The following is an 18,465-nucleotide window of genomic DNA, read 5'->3' as shown; positions in this document are numbered from 1 at the left end:
TGAGCTGGGGACAGGGATGAGGCTGCCCATGGGAAGGATGAGAGGTGATGGGGAGGTGGGAGTGCCCAGTGGACAGGGAGTGTCAGCTGCCGGGGGAAATCTCTGGGTTGGGGAAGGCCTAATCCCCACACATCCATCAACATATGACATCCTTTAGCTGGGGCCAGGAAGAGACAGGACTCAGAGGGAAACTGGAAACCCCAGTTACCAGCAGGGAGAGGCAGTGTCCTTCACCCCCAAGTCCACCCTGCCGGCCCCAGCCCCAGCCCCGTTCCTCCCAACCCCACGCAGCCCCACAGCCCAGCCATACCTACAGACTTGGTCCGTGGAATCCCCTTCCGCAAGGAGCCCGGCAGCTTCTCTGGGCCTGGGAGGCCCTGGCGTTCAAACAATGACTGTGGGGGTCAGGGAGGGGAATATGGAGGTTCCAGGGCACTGGGGGCCCCCAGTCCTCCTCCTAAGCCAGAGGTGAGACACCCCATGCTCTCACTCCAATGGCACTGGTGCCTGTAGGTGCCTGGACCCAGGAATCATATCTGGACTCTGCCCTCAAGGAGTAGGGGATGCAGCCCATTGGAGCCTGGGCTGTGTGGGCAGTGCAGACGGTGGTACAGTGTAGACGGTGTTGGGCAGGGTGGGTGCAGACCCTGGGTGAGGGTGGGGGAGGAGCCTAGAAGGCGCCGGGTCGGCAAGTGGGCAGGGAACACAGACATGCTTTGTCGTGTTCTCAGCGGAGCTGGGGTACCTTGGTGGTCTCAGGTGTGAGACAGGGACTGCCTGAAGGCAGAGGCACCAAAAGCCACAAGAGCAAACCCAGCAGGTGCTGAGCTGTGGCCATTTAGGGGGCAGAGACAGCCCCAAGTCTCTGAGAAAGGCCATGGGGTGCACACACCCCTCCACAATAGGCTCTCACCTCAGTCAAGAGGGCCCCGGACAGTCTGACCCCCCTGCCTGCCCGTCCCAGTACTCCTAGCCGCCCGTCGCCCTTACGCTAATCTCGGCGGGTGTGATCCTCCGACTGGTGGGCCTCTGTTTGACGGTGGCCGCTCTGGAGTCTGCGTCCGCGATGTCTGGCCTCAGTGTTGGCTCTGCGGCGGCTGCCAGCATCTCATCCAGCTTCTCTGCACAGCAAGGAGGCTCCATCTCAGCTGCCTGGGCCACCTCCTGCCCCACTGCCACGTCCTCCCCAGCCCGGCCACCCGTGATGCTGACAGAGGCCACCACTCCCCTCCCTCCTTAAGCTCCCACCCCAGGCCCCCAAGACAAGGCCCCTCACCCCAGAACTCAGACCCCACCCCAGGCAGCCTCTCTATCCTCAAGGAGACTCCAGGTGACCCTGTGGACCTCACTTAAGGAAAGACCACTCTGACCATGAGGGAGAAGACCAGGGCAGGGGACAGACAAACAATTCAGAGACCACAGTCTCCCTGGATTTCCCTCCGTTTCCCTTCGTCCTGTCACTGTTCTCAGCACATACAGGCCACTCTTGGCTATCTGTACCGCACTGGAAGGGAAGCTGTTCACAGCGGGTCACAGCCCGAGGACAGACCCTGATGTACAAGCAGGTTTCCACAAAAAGATCAAAGTGATTTGGAAACTCTGTTAAACTAATACATATATCTAAGGACCATCAGAGCTCTGGTCGGATGGCTCCCCCAGGACATCGTAGCTCTCGCCCCGTGGGTCCACTGAGGACCAGTGCGTAGAGCATGGAGCAAGGGCTGGGGCAGCACTCATGTCCACCTGGCTGCTGCACCAGCCCTCTCATTCAGCAGCCCCACTGCACCCCACCCATCACTCAAGCTCCACCCAACCCCAGGCCCTTCTCCACTCTTTGGGGCTATGCCAACCCTAGAGGGACCACTGTCTGGTCACACTTGTCTTGGCACCTTTCACTCTTGTCTTGGCCCCTTGTTGGAGAATTTCAGTGGTCAGACTGGACACATCCTACTCCTTCCAACTCCAGTCTGCAGCTGTTCACAGCACCTGCTGGTTCTACCGCTGCAATCTGCTTAGCATTGCTGGAAGGAAGTAAATAACTCCCCAAGACTGTCCTGTACCCAACCCAGACCAGACACACCCTGTACACTGACTCTGTCCTGACCTAACCTCTTTGTGACCTCTGTGTCCTCATCGATAAAACAGGCATAAAAACAGCGCTAGCTCACGTGTCTCTAGTGAGAATTAGCACAGAAGAAAGGCTTACAACTGTGCTGGCACTGGACACAATTCAGTACAATTCATGTCTGTGTGCCTCATCTCCCCAGACAGCTTGTGGGTCTGCAGGAGAGGGCAAATACTGTTCTCTGTGGTCCATCAGTGCCCAGCCTGTGTCCTGAACGACACAAGAGTTTACCAGCAAAACAGCCTCCAACGGCAGATATCTGGGCCTGTGCACAGCTCCCAGTGCCACCAGGTGACAGGGGCCCAGGTACAGACCAGGAGTTGCTGGTTTGAGGGGACTTCTCATTTGCTTCTGTCATGAAGTGAATGATTTCATTTTGGGAGTTGAAGTCACCAACTCCTCTCATCCCACAACTACACAAGGATTTTATCATCACCCTTATCCGACCCAGGGGCAAACTGAAGCTCCGAGAGAGAAATTGCCACAGATCTCTGACTAGGAAGAGATGAGACTTAAGCACCATACTCCCCAGAAACTGCAGAAGTAAAGACATGAATGGAGAGAAAACTCCGTGAGGCACACACGGCTCGGCATCACGGGAGACACGCTGCCACCTGAGCCACGGGCCAGGACAGGCTGTCTCTGTAGGTCTGGAAGACCCATCCCAGAGACCCAAGCGGGACGCACGTAACGTTTAGTGAGGCAGCTGTTTCTGGTCATGGGTGGTGGTGCTGGAGCCAGGTGAGAAGTGTTTCCAAAAGGGAAAGGATTATTCAAGAATTCTGCAAATTACAAACTGATGAGGTTGACATAAATCTCCCCCAATATTAGAGAACATATTCTTAAATAAATTATTTTAGATAATTAAGGGAACCGAGTGGACCTGCTCGCTCCCAGGGCCCTCTGGGTGCACCGCAGAGCACAGCTGGGTTTGCAGCTGTTTGATCAACAGGGCCCCAGCCTGCGGGATGATCAACCAGCCATCACTCCTTCCACAACTGGAGCAGCACCTGCGCTGCCACACGGCACCCTGGGAGCCCCACTAACGAGCTGGAGGGCAGAGCCAGAAGATTCCAGAAATAGCTTGTATGTCTGCCCCAAAGGCATGCAGAAAAGGTCACTGGAGGAGACCTTGTCACCTGTTTTTAATATCTGAGAAGACACTGGGGAAGCCCTTCACCTGGGCTGGGGCAAGAGGCAGCAAGGGGACCTCAAGAGGGCTGGGCCAAGGGCCTGGCAGGTGTCCTCACCCAGGGAAACCCCAGTGGGTCAAGAGAGAGGGAGGGACGGGCATCAGGTACACGGACGTGGAGCAAATATACAGGCCCGGGTGGAGAAAGCCACCTCAAGCCTCTGTCTGGGACCTGATTCCCATCCACCCGAGAGGCAGAGGAGGCTGCCGGAAGCCGGGTCTTCACCAGACAATGGACCTCAGTACCCAGGCCCAGGTGACTGTCCCCACCTGAATGCTCCCTCCCCTGCAGCCAGGCTGAACATACAGGACATACAGGGAGTGGCCCCAAAGGTTAGAGGGAGGCCTGAACGGTTCAGGAGGGTAGTCAACAGCCTGGGGTCTTTAGCCAGGGTCGCTCCAAGCTCCTTCCCCAGTGCTGTGGGACTCAGGCCCCTGCTCTGAAGGGACCATCAGCTCTGGGCTTGGCCCTACAACCAACCAGCACGGGAGTAGGTCCCACAACCCAAGCACAGGCCCTGAGAGGACCCGCAGAAAGAAGCAATGCGCACGCCAACACGGCCCCGTCTCCCCGCTCCCTAGAGCTCCCCCTCTGGGACCCTCGGGGCCCTTTCCCTCCTGCTCTCCGGGCCGTGGCACATGCAGTGGCCTCCATGGGGCTCTCCCGGCTCCTCCCCACGGGCTGCCTCCATCAGGCTATCTGCACAGCTCACAGGCCCCAGGCTCACCTGAGCCCCCAGGGCCATCACTGTCCCAGAGGGTCACACCCCTGGGAACTCCCCATCCATCCTCGCAGGTCCTTCTCTCATGCCCCTACCAGATGCCCAGGGAGAGGGTGCAGCCCAGGCTTCAGGGCCACCCTGACTTGCGCTGGAACCTCCTCACACACCAGCACTCCCCCAGACAAGGGTCAGGCAAAGCCAAGGCCCTGGGGACACAGGCAGATGACTCACCCCCTTTTCTTCTCCGAATGGAGGCTTGGAATCAAGAAACAGAGTAAAGGGAGTAAGAGGCAGGCTCGGCACCCGGGCCCCATTATCCACACTCATTTCCCCGCCCCATCCCTCTCACCACCACCTCCCCCAACAACCATGACCTCCCAAATCTGCCCCCAGCCTACACCTCTTTATCAGACCATGAATAGCAAATCTGCCCAAATGCGGAGTCAGTTGGTACATGCCTTGAAAGCCAAGGAGGAAACAACCACAAGCAGGGACTTGTGTGTGTGCCACACGCATGCAGGTGCACACAGTGCATGTCTGCTCACCCACGCACAGACATGTGCCACACACATGCAGGTGCACACAGCGCACGTCAACTCACCCACGCACAGACGTGTGCCACACACATGCAGGTGCACACAGCACGTGTCCGCTCACCCACGCAGACATGTGTGCCACACACATGCAGGTGCACACAGCGCGTGTCCGCTCACCCACACACAGACGTGTGCCACACGCATGCAGGTGCACACAGCGCGTCCGCTCACCCACGCACAGACATGTGTGCCACACGCATGCAGGCGCACAAAGCACATGTCCACTCATCCATGCACATATATGTAGGTGCACACAGTGCATGTCCACTCACCCACGCAGACATGTGTGCCACACGCATGCAGGTGCACACAGCACGTGTCCACTCATCCACGCAGATGTGTACCGCACACATGCAAGTACACACAGCACATGTCCGCTCACCCACACACAGACGTGTGCCACACGCATGCAGGCACACACAGCGCGTGTCTGCTCACCCCTGTGCAGACATGTGTGCCACACACCTGCAGGTGCACACAGCGCGTGTCCACTCACCCACAGACGTGTGCCACACGCATGCAGGTGCACACAGCACGTGTCCACTCATCCACGCAGACGTGTGCCGCACGCACGCAAATACAGCACATGTCCACTCACCCATGCAGACATGCGTGCTGCGTGCACACAGGTGCACACAGCACGTATCTGCTCACCCACGCACACGTGTGCCACACGCATTCAGGTGCACACAGCGCGTGTCCACTCACCCACGCACAGATGTGTGAAACACACATGCAGGTGCACACGGCGCGTGTCCACTCACCCATGCACAGACATGTGTGCCACACGCATGCAGATGCACACAGCGCGTGTCCACTCACCAACGCACAGACACGCACACACACGGAGATATGCACAACTCCATCATGCTTGGCTCAGTCAAACGTTTGTTCAGAAAAAAGGCAAAACCCCATAGAAAACAAGTTCAGGTGTCGCTGAAAACCAAGGTGGTCACCTCTGTGTTCTGTTCAAAGTCGGCCTTAAAAGGCAGGGCAAGTGTGTTTGGCACAGAAACCTTTTCCAGGACAAGGCCACTCACACAGATGCTGGGTGTGGCACCTACCCTGATGTTCTCATCACAAAAGAAAAAGGGGCCCAGAAATTACAGGGAAGTCCAGATTTCTCCTGGGAACGTGAATACACAGGAAGGGCGTGGACCCGCCAGGGCCTTCCCTGGCCTGGGTCTCCACTGACCTGTGGCCCCAGCACATTCCTGGTACAAGCCGAGCAGACATGCATGTGGCGACCATGAGAAGCCCCCAGTGCTGAGGGGAGGAGAGGTGCTCTGCCCTCTTCTCACCACCTGTCTCAGGACGGTCCCCACCCAGCCCCTTCCTCTCACTCCCATCTCTGCAACCCTTCATTTTCCAGGCACCAGCCTTTGCTCACCCCATTCCCCCAGAGGATACCCCTTCCCTCCCCTTCCTCCAACAAGGCCATGCCTCTCCCACATCCTCTGAGCAGCAAACAGCCACCTGGACAGGAGCCTGCACCTTGCACCTGCTTTCTCTGACACCTCACTTTCTTCTCTTTTTAGGTGTTCAGGCACCTTCTCGATGGACTATGGATCCTAAAGGGCTCTAACAGCTCTTGACAGTGTGAGGCAGTTCTGATGTGTTCATGCCAGCAGTGACCAACAGGCCTCATTTCTATCTTCTGAAAGCAAAAACACTGGGTTGTGGGATGGTCCCTTAGGTACCTGGGGAAACCCTGATGCTGGCATGGCTTCCTCAAATCAGGCATTTCCAGGGGGGACTTCCAGAAGCCCTGCTGGCTTCCCAGGACAGCTGTCTCCTGGGGACAGGGTGGCTTCCAAGCTCCAGAAGTGTGGGTAGAGGCTCTGCACTAAGCTGTCCCTTCATCCTCCCCCAGACTCTGCTCAGGAAAAAGCCTGGAAAATGATGGTGGCCTGAGGCTGTGAGCAACTCCTCTGGGGTCTGCAGAGTGACTCCAGCAACCTGTACCAAGGCTTCGTGCAGAAGAGGGAACACCCAGCCCAGAGGAGAGGGAAAGGAGCTTCTTCATCCACCAGTTTCTTCAGGTAGAAAAGCCCAGAGAGCAAAGCACAGTCCTTTGGTCTTCACAGGGCAGAGTCCCTGGGTCCCAGGATTACAGATCTCAGGCTGCCCAAAGACCGTGGTGCTGAATAGAAGAGTCCCTTCTGAACAGGCAGCTGACTGCGGCTATGTGACAGCCTCTGGCAGGAGAATCCTGGGACCCAGCTGCCTACGGGTGCTGGCTTATTGATCAGTTTGGATCTTCAATTGACAGGTCAGCTCCCCGTGACTGACCTTGGACCCTTATGACCCTAGGGCCAGAAGTCTAGGATTAGCCTCTCTGCCTCACTCCTGAATGAGTAGGATTAGAGGGGTGTAGAATTCTAGGTGGAAAAGAATTTTGACTCCACACTTTGAAGCTCTTCTTCCATCATCTACTGTCATCTGCTACCACTGATGATAAGTCTGTTGTCAGTTGGACCACTGCTCCCGTCTAAGACATCCAGCAGCCCATCTCTCTCTCTCTTATCATTTTTTGCTTTGTTTTGAGACAGGGTCTTGCTCTGTTGCCCAGGCTGGAGTGCACTGGCATGATCTTGGCTCACTGCAACCTCCACCTCCCAGGCTTAAGCAATCCTCCCACCTCAGCCTCCTGAGTAGCTGGGACCACAGGCACGCACCACCATGCCAGGATTTTTGTGTTTGTAGAGATAGGGTTTCACCATGTTGCCCAGGCTGGTCTCAAAGTCCTAGACTCAAGTGATCCACCTGTCTTGGCCTCCCAAAGTGCTGAGAGTACAGGCATGAGCCACCACACCCAGCCTCTCTCATTGTTTTAAAGATTTCTGCTTGTTCACTGCATTCTACAGTTTTACTATGAAAGATGTGGATACAGATTTGTTTTTATTTCCTTGCTGAGACTTATATTTCTTTAAACTGAAGACTCATGTCTTTGTTCAGCTTTGGGAAATTCTTAAGCCATCTCATCTCCAAATATTGCTTCCAGGCAATATTTTATTTTTGCTTCCACGACTTGCATTAGGTAGATGCTGGGATTTTCCCAATAGTCCCACTGAATTATCTATGTGATTTTTTGTTGTGTCTCCTAACTGCTCTTTGATATTTTGTATCTCCTTATATTTCTGTGCTATATTCTGGGTAACCTCAGATTTATCTTCTAACTTGCTGTTTCTTTCTTCACCTGGGTTTAGTGTACTGTTTATCCCAGCTATGGCTTTCTTTTTTATCTCAGTGACTATACTTTTTGTTTCAATAACGGTTCTTTAAGAATCCTTCTGGCCAGGCGCGGTGTGGCTCACGCCTGTAATCCCAGCACTTTGGGAGGCTGAGGTGGGTGAATCACAAGGTCAGCAGTTCGAGACCAGCCTGGCCAACATGGTGAAACCCCATCTCTACTAAAAATACAAAAAATTAGCTGGGTGTGGTGGTGTGCGCCTGTAGTCCCAGCTACTCGGGAGGCTGAGGCAAGAGAATCACTTGAACCCGGGAGGCGGAGGATGCAGTGAGCGGAGATCGCGCCACTGCACTCCAGCCAGTAACAGAACGAGACTCAGTCTTAAAAAAAAAAAAAAAAAAAAAAGAATCATTCTAAAATGTGCTTATTCTTTTTTCGCTTGTTTGTTCTGTCCTATTCTCTCATTAGTTCTGTTAGTTCTTTTAATCTTTGTGACAATTTACTTTATTTTAATGTTTCTCATATTCTTCTCTGATTTCCAGTTCTTTCGATGCTAATTCCAGTGGTTGGGCTTGGTTTTTAACCTTCCCGCTTCTCACAGGTCCAGCCACGTCTCCCAGCCTTGTGGGGGCCTCAGGACCCCAACTCCTTACCCTTGGGTACTAGATAATGAGCTATGGAAGCCTCTGGCTTTGGTTTCTCTCCTTTTCATTTTGAATTATCTATATGGGTTTTTTTTGTTTTTTTCTTTGGGTTTTATTTTATTTGGAATAGATATGGTGAAAATTCTGACCACGTCAGCCCAATGGACGTTGGTAGCTGTTCTCCACACTGAACGAAACTGCAGTTAAGACCACCTGCTTGGCATGGGGCAGCTCAGCCTGTGGCCAGGACAGGGTCAGGGCTCAGTTCATGAGTGAGGTCAGGGATAATTCTGGGGACCAGGAAAAGGGTTCCTTCTATGGCTGGGGTAGAACCAAGACTGAAGCCAGGGATGGGGCTCAGCCTAGAACCAGAATGAGGTCCCTTCCTGTGGCCAGGACTTCAGGGTTCAGTTTAGGACCAGAGTTGGGGTTCCACAACCAGAGGCAGAGTAAAGTCTGGGAACAGAACTGGGCTCAGATCACAGAAACAAAGAGCCTCACGCCTGTAATCCCAGCACTTTAGGAGGCCGAGGCAGGCAGATTACCTGAGGTCAGGAGTTCGAGACCAGCCTGGCCAACATGGTGAAACCTCCACCCCAGCCTGGGCAACAAGAGTGAAACAGTGAAACTGTCTCAAAAAAAAAAAAAAAAAGAAAGAAAGAAAGAGCCTGTCAACTGTCATGCATAGTGGGACATGCCCATGACCAGGCTGTTGATGGCCACATGTATAGCACAAACCCACAGTGAGGACGACGGTCACACATAATGGGACACTCCTATGAAGAGGCTACTGACAGTCACATGTCAGGACATGATCAAGTATATCTGGATGTGCCCATGACAAGGTTGTTAATGGACACATATATAAGACCTGCCCATGAAGAGGCTGTTGATGGTCAACCAGGGCTTGTGCCCAGAACCTGCCCCATCAAAGCCCAACACACTCCTGCTCCCCTCCTGCCGCACTCGAGGCCCTGTCCCATCATCCCACCAACAGTACTCCTGTGGCCTGTGGGGTCAGCAGGACCACTTGTCAATGAGTGCACAGTCACCAAGAGGGCAAAATAAACACAAGGCTGACACAGCCAGTGCCTGGCGGAGCCAGAAGCAGACCCTGGTCACCTCACTACTGCTCTTTCCTCACTTGGATGAAATGCAGGAGTAAAGTCAAAGTGGAGACGTGGAAAACCAGAGGCAGCACATGCACGCACAAGCACACACGTGCAAACATACTGGTGGGCCAGGCCCTGCTCCCCTTCATCTGTCCTGGACACCCCACTGTCCACCCCCAACCCCTCACATCTCACCCCTTCCAAATGCCATCCCCTCCTCACCCCACAAGCACCAAATGTCCCCATCGCGCCAGCACCCACCCATTCACCTCTGACCTGCTCTTATATCTAGCTGTCCTTCCTCCCCTCTGGCTTGACCCCCTGCCCTCCCAGACTACCTGTGTCTCCAGGCCCTGTCTGCCCATCATGGACTGTCCACTTGCGTCCACCTCCACTGCCACCCCCGCCACTCACCGAGTTCCTCGAGCTCAGCTGTCATGGACTTGGAGCGCAGGGTCAGTGTGGTGCTGGGGGCCCTCTTGGGGGGCGGTGGGGCTGCAAAGAAGAGGGAGGCCTTGGACCTCCTGTCCAGCAGCAGGCGGCGCGGCGTGGCCAGGTGCAGGTGCCACTTGCGCTCCACTGCCTGGATCTCCTCGTACTCCCGTGAGGATGAGTCGCACTGTGCCAGGATCTTGTTCAGGCTACGGCTGGACGCAAACTTCTTCATGGCTCAAGGAGCTCAGGGAGTGTGGGGGGTGGGGGGGGGGCCCGGGCGGTCAGGGCCTCAGGGGCCCCGGGAACCCCCAGAGCCAGGGCCTCAGGAGACGATCAAGGATGCTGGTGGGGGTCACAGTGCCGGCTGGCTCTGGCCTGAGCACCCACCCTGCAGGCTCCGAGAGCTAGGCAAGGGGGCACCAGAGCCATGAGGTGGGGGCTGGGAGGGGTCTCCTTGCGGGCGGGGCTCCTGCTGCTCCAGGGCTCCCCCAGGCCCGGGTGGCCGCTGCCCCTTGTGGGGCCAGGGTGTGGTCAGCCAAGCCACGGGCCTGGGCTGGGCCTGGCCGGCAAAGCCTCCTGGGCCCAGGCTGTGCCGCGTCGTCGCGGGGAGAAGACGCTTTTCCTCTTCCCTCAGGTGCCGCCTCCCCCTTCCCTCCGACAATAAGCAGCGCGGCAGCGTCAACCTCACAGTTGCTATGGCAACCCCGGCCTCCAGGCAGCTGCTGGCGGTGTAGGGAAGGAGGGCTCTGCCACGCCAGGGGCTGGGGGAACGCCGGGAAGGAGGGGGCAGGGATCTGAGGAGGGGCAGCCTGAGGTCAGGGGTCAGGGGTCAAAAGCCTCAGGCCAGGGGACAGGACTGGCAGTCTAACACCAGGGATTGGGAGGGGTCCCAGCCCACACGTGTGGGTGGTTCACTGAGGTTCAGGAATCTGATGTCAGCAGTTGGAGGTCAGGGATGGGAAGAGGAATGTGGGCCTGAAGTCAAAGGTCTAAGGTCAGGGGAAAGTTTGGGCACAGAGGCCTGAAACGTGACCCCTCACCTCTGCGCCGAGCCCCGTCCTCTTCCGGCTTCCTTGTCACAGACACAACCTTCATGACGAGGCGGTTGCCACCCTGGCGAATCAGAGCCACCACCTGCTTGTGTCCGACCTTCACCACGTTCACCCCGTTCACCTGGGATAGACAGGCAGCTGGGTGGGGACGCCCCAGGCACGTCCACCACAGAGCTCAGGGGTCAGCATCCCACTGGGCAGCGCCGGCCAGAACGGCCTCACCTCAATGAGGAAGTCTCCCGTGCGCAGCCCGGCCCTCCAGGCCACACCCTCCACGTCCACCGACTCAAGATACTGCAGCGCCGGGAAGGCTGGCGTGGGCGTGAACTCCTCGATGGGGGTCTCTGCTGCGGGGGGCAATTAGGAAGGCGCTTCACCGCTAGGTTCAGGTGGGGGCGGCTGCCACACAGCAACCTCCGAGTGGCTCAGCACAGGAAAGAAATGACTGCGGGGGGCAGTGACCCGGGGCTGGGGGAGGGCCACGGGGAGCCACAGTGCAGGGACGAGCCGGCCCAGGGATCCTAAATATGACCCTCTGCAAAACTCCCTTTGCCCACGCCAGAAAGGCCCCCACTCGGTTAGACTCTAGAGCAAAGACAGTGGAAAACAACGAAGGGAAGGAACTGCCGCCTGGGCCGGGACATGGCAAACCACGACGGTCGCGGCCGGAGCAGAGGAGCAAGGAAAGCCGGGCCAAAAGTGGGAGACGCAGGGGCAAGGCAGGGAGGGAGTGTGGGGAAGAGCAGAGTGGGGGGCAGAAGCAGGAAGCTGAAGACACCCCTGAGCAGCGTGCAGCCCCTGCCTGCCTGACCCCCGGGCACCTGCTCCCCGTTACCTTTGGCTCCCCGGAGCACAAAACCAAAGCCCTCGTGGTCCCTTTTTTGCAGGACAGCCACTTTGTCATCAATGACATAATCGCTGAGGAAGGAAAGCAGGGAGGCGTGAGGGAAGCCCTGCCTCGAGGGTGGCCGGCCGCAGTCCACCCTGCGGTCACCCCGGGACTGACAGGCCGGGCAGCAGAAGAGAGGTCGGCCAGGCACCTTCCCTTGCCCTCCACTGACCTCTTCATACCTGGCCTCCCTCTACACTGCAGGTCCTGCCCCACATCCCATGTGCATGCTCCCGCCAGCCAGGGTCCCTGCATGTACCTGTGTGAGGTGAGGCTGTCGTAGGAACCCACTGTGTAGTGCCGAAAGAGCCGCTTCGTCCGGTCCTCCCGCGTTTCTGAAGGGAGTATCAGGAGCTGATGGACAGTCGTGGCCTCCAGCTGGCCTGCCTCAACTGCCCTCACCCATGCTGGTCGCCAGTCTCTGCCCACACACACCCCCTTGGCCTGGTTGTGTCCAGATGGAAGTCCTGGGTCCAGAGGTAAGAAGGCTGGGGGGATGATGTGGGGAATTTTGACCTCTGTGGGTCAGGTCCAAGAGAGGGGGCAGCAGCTCATCTCTTTCCTAAGTAGCTGCTGAACACAGGAGTCCAAACAAGGCCAGAGGCATCCACAGAGCGTAAGTGAGCCCCAAGGCTGTGAGCAAAGAGGGGGGTGTGCACATACGTGTGTGTGTGTGAGATCCATGGTCATGTGTACATGCTGTGCTCATGCACGTGTCTCTATATGAGCCCACTGTGTGCAAGTGCCATGCACTGCTGTCATGTGCATGTGAGGTGTGTTCATGCATGTGCGTGTGCACATTTGAATCTGCATTACCCACACTCATGTACAAATGCCGTGCTATATGCCTATATGCACTGGCATGGAAGCAGCATTCTGTCTTCACCAACTTCTTCACAATAGCTCCTTGATGCTCAACCTCATGGGGTCCCTTGCTTCAGACTGCCTCTGAGTGGGGCAGGGGATCCAGGTGTGGGGGCTGGGTCCCCTGCCCTGACCTCAAAGCATCCCACAGAGCTTGGTCCCCAACTGTCCTCTTGATCTCAAAGTCCCACATGGCCAGCACCAAGCTAGTGCCCACCACTCCACCCTCACTGACCTGAAGGTTCGAGCCACACCTCCAGCCATGACCTCTCTGCTCCCACCGGCTCCTCCAGCTGCCTGCGAGCCCCACCTGCCAGCCTTCCCAGCCCTGCAGCTCCACTCTCCAGGACCGCAAAGGCCCCAGGGGCAGCACCACCACTGCCTCGCTTTCATCCCTCAGCACCTTCCTCATTTCCTCTCTTGGTAGCGTTTCTCAAGATCCATGTTTTCCTTCAGCAAGTATTTATTGAGCTCCTACTGTGTACCAGCTCTGCAAATACAGCAGAGAAGAGAACAAAGTCTCTGCACTCGTGGGGTTTATAATCTGTTCTGGGAGACAGGATAAATAGAGGATAAAGACATAGCATGTGAATGCTGGCAAATGCTCAGGAGACCAGCGAGCAGATCAGGGAGGGCAGAGAAAGGCATGCAAAGGCCTCACCCCCACGGGAAGGCTGAGCAGAGGCCGAGGATGGGGAGCAGCCTGTGGATATGTGGGCAAAGGGCTTCCCAGGAGCGGGGGTGGTCGGGGGAAGCCCACGGCAGGCATCAGCCTGCAGCATTTGAGGGAGTTCAGAGCCTGTGCAGCTGGAGCAGAGGGAGCTAGAGAGAGTGGCAGGAAATGAAATCAGAAAGAGAACCTGCAGTTTTCGATGACCTGTTTCCCCCACTAATTGTGAGCTCCTTGAGGGTAAGGGCCACATGTTCTTTATCTCTGTGATCCTAGCGCCCAGCACAGCACCTGGCATGTCACAGGCATTCTGCATGCTGACTAGGAGAGTAAATGGTGGACAGGTGCATCTGAGATAGACGGACACAAGGGTGGATCGAAAGGCACTGGACCAGTGGATGGAGGGAGGGAAGGAGAGGGCAATGGGTAGATAGGTCAAAAAGCAGACAGACACATGGTAGATGGATGGATGGGTGGACTGGGTGTGTACAGACAGACACATGGTAGATGGATGGATGGGTGGACTGGGTGTGTAGACAGGTAGGTTGAGAGGTGGATGGATGGAGGAAGGGAGGGGTGGTGGATTGGGTTGGCTGGTGAGTCAATGGATAAGATGATGGTGGGATGGGTGGGTGAGTCAAAGGATAGATGGCTGTAAACACAGGTGGAGCAGTGGCCGGAGGGAAAGAGGAAAGAGTGCCTATTGCTATCAGAAGACACAGATATCAAAAAAGTATTGGACTGCATTCCAGGTCCCAGCTACTAACTTGTGTGACTCTCAGTAGTCAACAGTCCCCTCTAAGCCTGCCCATATAGAATAGAAAAATCCAACTTGGAGGATCCCCTTGGTTCTGATGACCTATATCTTATCCTGGCATTCCCCAACCACACCTGCACCCCTCATCCCGCTGAACCTAAGGCCAGCTCAGGCCAAGCCTCATCGGCGCTCAGGTGGGGCGTCAGACCCCTCCTTTCCTCCATGACACCCTTCTCCACATCAACAGAGCCACAGAAGTGTCGGTGCTGCCTGCTAAAGAACCCGCCAAACCTGCACTTGACCAGCCTCCTGTTTTCAGATGTTGTCAACCAAAAAATTGCATGTATTACATAACACAAACTCATTTTTCCAGTTTTGTTAATAAGACACTTAAAAGCCAGCTGAAGAGAAAGTGCCCAACATGGCCATCCCCCACTACCCACCCAAGTGCTGACCGTACTGCAAAGAAAGGGAAGGAGGGAGGGGAGGGGAGGCACAGGCCCTGCTCACGCTGGGCCTCCAGAACACACCTGACCTCACTTCTCCATTCCCTCCCTCACAGCTCCACCCTCTGCCTGCCAGGAGGTGCCGTGGGAGACTGCTCTCTGCTCGGTAAGTGACCAGGACTCGCCTCCCGATCCCACAGCAGGCACAGGGACTGTGTCCCCTCCCTGACCTTTAAGTCCTTTTCTGTCCCCACTCCAGTCCCAGAAATGGATTTTTTTTGGGGGGTGAGGGGAGCGGATCTGGGCCTGTTGGAAGCGGGTTCCTGTTCCTGGGCTACACTCTGGCCTCTGGCAGAACTCGGCCCCAGGATCCCAGAGCAGAGGCTCTGCGCAGCGTGGCCAGCCGGGCCTGCAGCCGAGGTCAGAGGGCACTGTCACCGCTCCCACTCCCTGCCCTTCACAGGCAGCCTCCGCAGGTCCCTCTCGCGCTGCCCACTCATGAAATACTCCCGTCTACCCCGGGACCTCTGACACTCACTCCCCACGTCACACACACCACGGCTGCTGGCTGGAGCCCAGACCTGAACCCTCCTCTCCACTGCTCTGCTCTGCCCAGCCCGGGCTTTGATCCTACACAACCTGCACAATCAGACGCTGCTGCTGGGTTCCCTCCCCCATGATGCCACGCTGTCCCTTGACTCCATGGCCACCTGACCACCCTTGTGGTCCCCACGCCAGCCTTGCCCCTCACCCCATGCAGGCATTTCACTCACATAGAACTTGCTGCCTATGTTGCAAACAAGACTTTGCCCCTCAGGACCGTGTGACCCCCTAGAAATGGAATAATAACAAGTGGCCCCACCTCTCGGGACTGCTGGGATGAGTCAACGACTTGTACGTGTAGAAGTGCTAAAACTGTGCCAGGCACTCAGAGCAGGCCGTGCTGACACACACAGCTGTAGAGCGCCACACAGATCCTGCACACACGGCTGTCCCCTCAGCCCCATCCGCTGACCACCTAGAGGACCCAGCTCAGACAATGCCTCTGCTTTGAGGCCCTCTCTGACTTCTTCAGGCCAGCCCAGGGAGCTCCCACGCTCACACGGCCCCCGTCACAGCCACTGCTCCCACAAGGCTTCCCGCTGAGCCTCCGTGATCCCGGCTCCCAGCACAGGGCCCAGCACATGACAAACACCTAAAAAACATTTGCTGCTCTCCAATTCTGACTCCAGCCTAAACCTCCCTCCCTCCCTGTCAGCTTCAGACTTAGGTCCAAATGCCCCTCACTCCACACAGTCCTCAGACCAGAACCTTCCTCACCACCACGTGGGGGAGCTCAAGACCCACTCCCGTCACAGGTGTGGATCCCCCTACCTCTCCTTCCCCTCCCCTCTGGTCTGAACCAGGGCCCAAACCTCTGAAACCATTTCCCATCTGGACCCTGCCCTATCCACCCTCCACGGGCTGAGAACAGGGGGCCAAGTCCCTTCCACACTTTAAGCCACCAGGAGAGCCGTCAGAGCAAGGCAGAACAAGGCCAAGGAAGGAAAAAAGGGCACCTGCCCAGGAAAGGGTCAGTGGCCAAGCTCCTGCCTCCCTGGGCCTCTGCTGAGCTCAGCACAGGGCAGGGGTCCAGGCCATACAGGGGTGGAGTCGCTGGGAAATTCTCATCCCAGAGATGGGGACACAGTAACCCCAGGCCTAAGCCCTTCACATGCAGAGGGAGGGTGCATGCACCCTTGATCCAGACACACCACCGACGACCCCCAGCGACCATCGCTCAGGAGAGGTTTGCTTGGCCCACCAGCTCTCCAGGACAGAAGTACATGCGTGGATCTGGGGGCCTCCCGGGACCCCTGAGGGTTCCTTGCAAGGGCACCCCCAAGACATGCACCCAGCTGCAGCCCGGGGGCCCCCAAAGGACCAGATGGTCAGCAGGGCTGGACAGCAGCCACTCACCAACCCCAGGAACTGCAGCCTTCACCTTCACATCCTCCCTGCAGGCTGAGGACCCGCCCACCCTCACCTGCTGCCCTCAGACCATCCCTGCCCCAGGGCACTCACCAGGGCACCTCCAGGCCCAACTGGCCTCATTTCCTCTTGGCTGCTCCGGGCCTCCCTGCTCTGCCCACTTGGACAATCTGTCCACTTTGGAAAAACACCTCTTTTCTCACACTGACCTCCTTACATGTCTGCCAGCTACGCAGGAATCATGCGTTCCACACACCTGGTGTTTCTGAAGGACTGTGCTGGTGGGGTGCAAGTCACTGGGAGTCATTGTGGGATCACACAGACAGAGGCCCTGTCACACACGTCCTATGTGTCTCCACTGCACGTGAAGTGTCAGGTTACATACACGCATGTTCCCCAGTACATGCAGAGTATGTGCACACGTGTCTGTGTCACGTACACAAGTTTGCGTCTACTTTAAGTGTTTGTTTGAGTTTACCTCTAGTCTTTTCTCTATGAATATCCACGTGGATTTAGCACCAAGAGAGACCAAAGGGAAACTGGAAGGGGTGGTCCCCTTGGGAGCTGCCGGGGGAGCCGTGGGGTCACTCACCAGGCCGTGTGTCATGCTGCCTCATCTGCACTTCCTCCACGCAGTCGGCCGGGAACCAGCCCGTGCGGCCTTTCACGGTTCCCTCCCAGAAACCGCCCTCCCCAATGCTGAGCACTGGAGGAAGAAGCCAGACAGGCCGTCAGTGGGGAGCAGAGCTGGGCGCCTACCCCACCTCAGGAGCAGGTTCTGCCCACCCACCCCCTGCCCTTTCCCTCCTTCCCTCCCCACTTTCTCCCAGCTTTTTCCCTGGGAAGATTTTGGGATCCACGCAGAAGAGAGAAAGGAACAGATGGGCTCGGCACAGGGTGGGCATGTGGGGGACAGAGAGACACACAGATGGACACTCTCGGGGAGGGGCGCAGGCAGGGGCAGGGGCCACACTCCTGCTGCTGCCCCCCCCCACCCCCAGCTGACCATGCTCCCCCATCCTGGCTCTGTCACCCACCCAGGGGTCACTGCCAAGAGCTCGGGGTCATCGTGCTGTGGCCAGTGGGTGAGGCCACGTGATGCACCAGCTGGGCTGTTTCCACCTCAGCCCGCCCTGAGGCTAGGAGCCCAGTGATGGCTCCGAGACCCCCATAATGAGAGGGGTTTGTCATGGCACGCGATCCCCCCAGAACACAGGAAGCCCCAGTGACAGAAGCCTGCATAACACAAACACCCACATGACGGTCACAGACACCCCACGACGGCAAGGGTCCCCCACATCGCAGGGGCCTCCAATGGAGAAGCTGCAGAAGTGCCACGGGAACCCCGCAATGCAAGGAAGCTCTGTAATGGGACGGGGTCCTTCAGGCAGAGACTCCCGGAGACACAGAAACACCCATGGCGAGAAAGGAGCCTCCGTGGTGACACCAGGGAGCCCGTTACGACAGAGCCCCGGAAGGACCCGCACGGCAGGAACCTTCCCCAGGCAGAGCCCTTCACTGTGACACCAGGGATCCCGTAAGGGCCCAGGGCCGCCCCGGCAGAGGAGACCCCAGAGCCATTGCCCCGGCCCGGCCAGCACCGCGCGCGGCGCCGCCCCCTCCCCGCACCGGGCCCGCCCCCCACCCCCCGCGCCCCTCACCCTTCACGGCCTCGCCGCGGTGCAGCGGGATCTCGCCTTCACCCTGCGGGCTGTGCGCCTTCACGGCGATGAACTTGCGGCCGGGGACGGCGCTGTAAAGTTTCCGCTTCGGGCCCCGGGGCGGCGGTGCGGGGGG

At 57.4% G+C, this 18,465-nt stretch overlaps 1 protein-coding gene across 1 annotated transcript in view; it reads right to left on the bottom strand.

The window, feature by feature from the left end:
- Window positions 1-18,465, bottom strand: part of SHANK3 (SH3 and multiple ankyrin repeat domains 3) — a 47,816-nt gene that overhangs the window by 16,926 nt on the left and 12,425 nt on the right. Inside the window, exons 5-14 of the mRNA XM_058431231.1 lie at window positions 18,330-18,465; window positions 17,261-17,374; window positions 12,220-12,295; window positions 11,907-11,989; window positions 11,294-11,418; window positions 11,060-11,192; window positions 9,999-10,079; window positions 4,271-4,294; window positions 991-1,121; window positions 311-395 (exon numbers count right to left, since the gene is read on the bottom strand). The exon at window positions 18,330-18,465 is cut by the window's right edge and continues 1 nt beyond it. Of these exons, the coding sequence (XP_058287214.1) occupies window positions 311-395; window positions 991-1,121; window positions 4,271-4,294; window positions 9,999-10,079; window positions 11,060-11,192; window positions 11,294-11,418; window positions 11,907-11,989; window positions 12,220-12,295; window positions 17,261-17,374; window positions 18,330-18,465 (988 nt within the window). The remainder of the gene's footprint in view (window positions 1-310; window positions 396-990; window positions 1,122-4,270; window positions 4,295-9,998; window positions 10,080-11,059; window positions 11,193-11,293; window positions 11,419-11,906; window positions 11,990-12,219; window positions 12,296-17,260; window positions 17,375-18,329) is intronic.

The sequence above is a fragment of the Hylobates moloch genome, unplaced genomic scaffold (genome assembly GCF_009828535.3).
Source record: "Hylobates moloch isolate HMO894 unplaced genomic scaffold, HMol_V3 SCAFFOLD_19, whole genome shotgun sequence".
NCBI lineage: Eukaryota > Metazoa > Chordata > Mammalia > Primates > Hylobatidae > Hylobates > Hylobates moloch.
The sequence above is the reverse complement of the archived record's forward strand: the minus strand, read 5'-3'. Positions and strand labels throughout refer to the sequence as shown.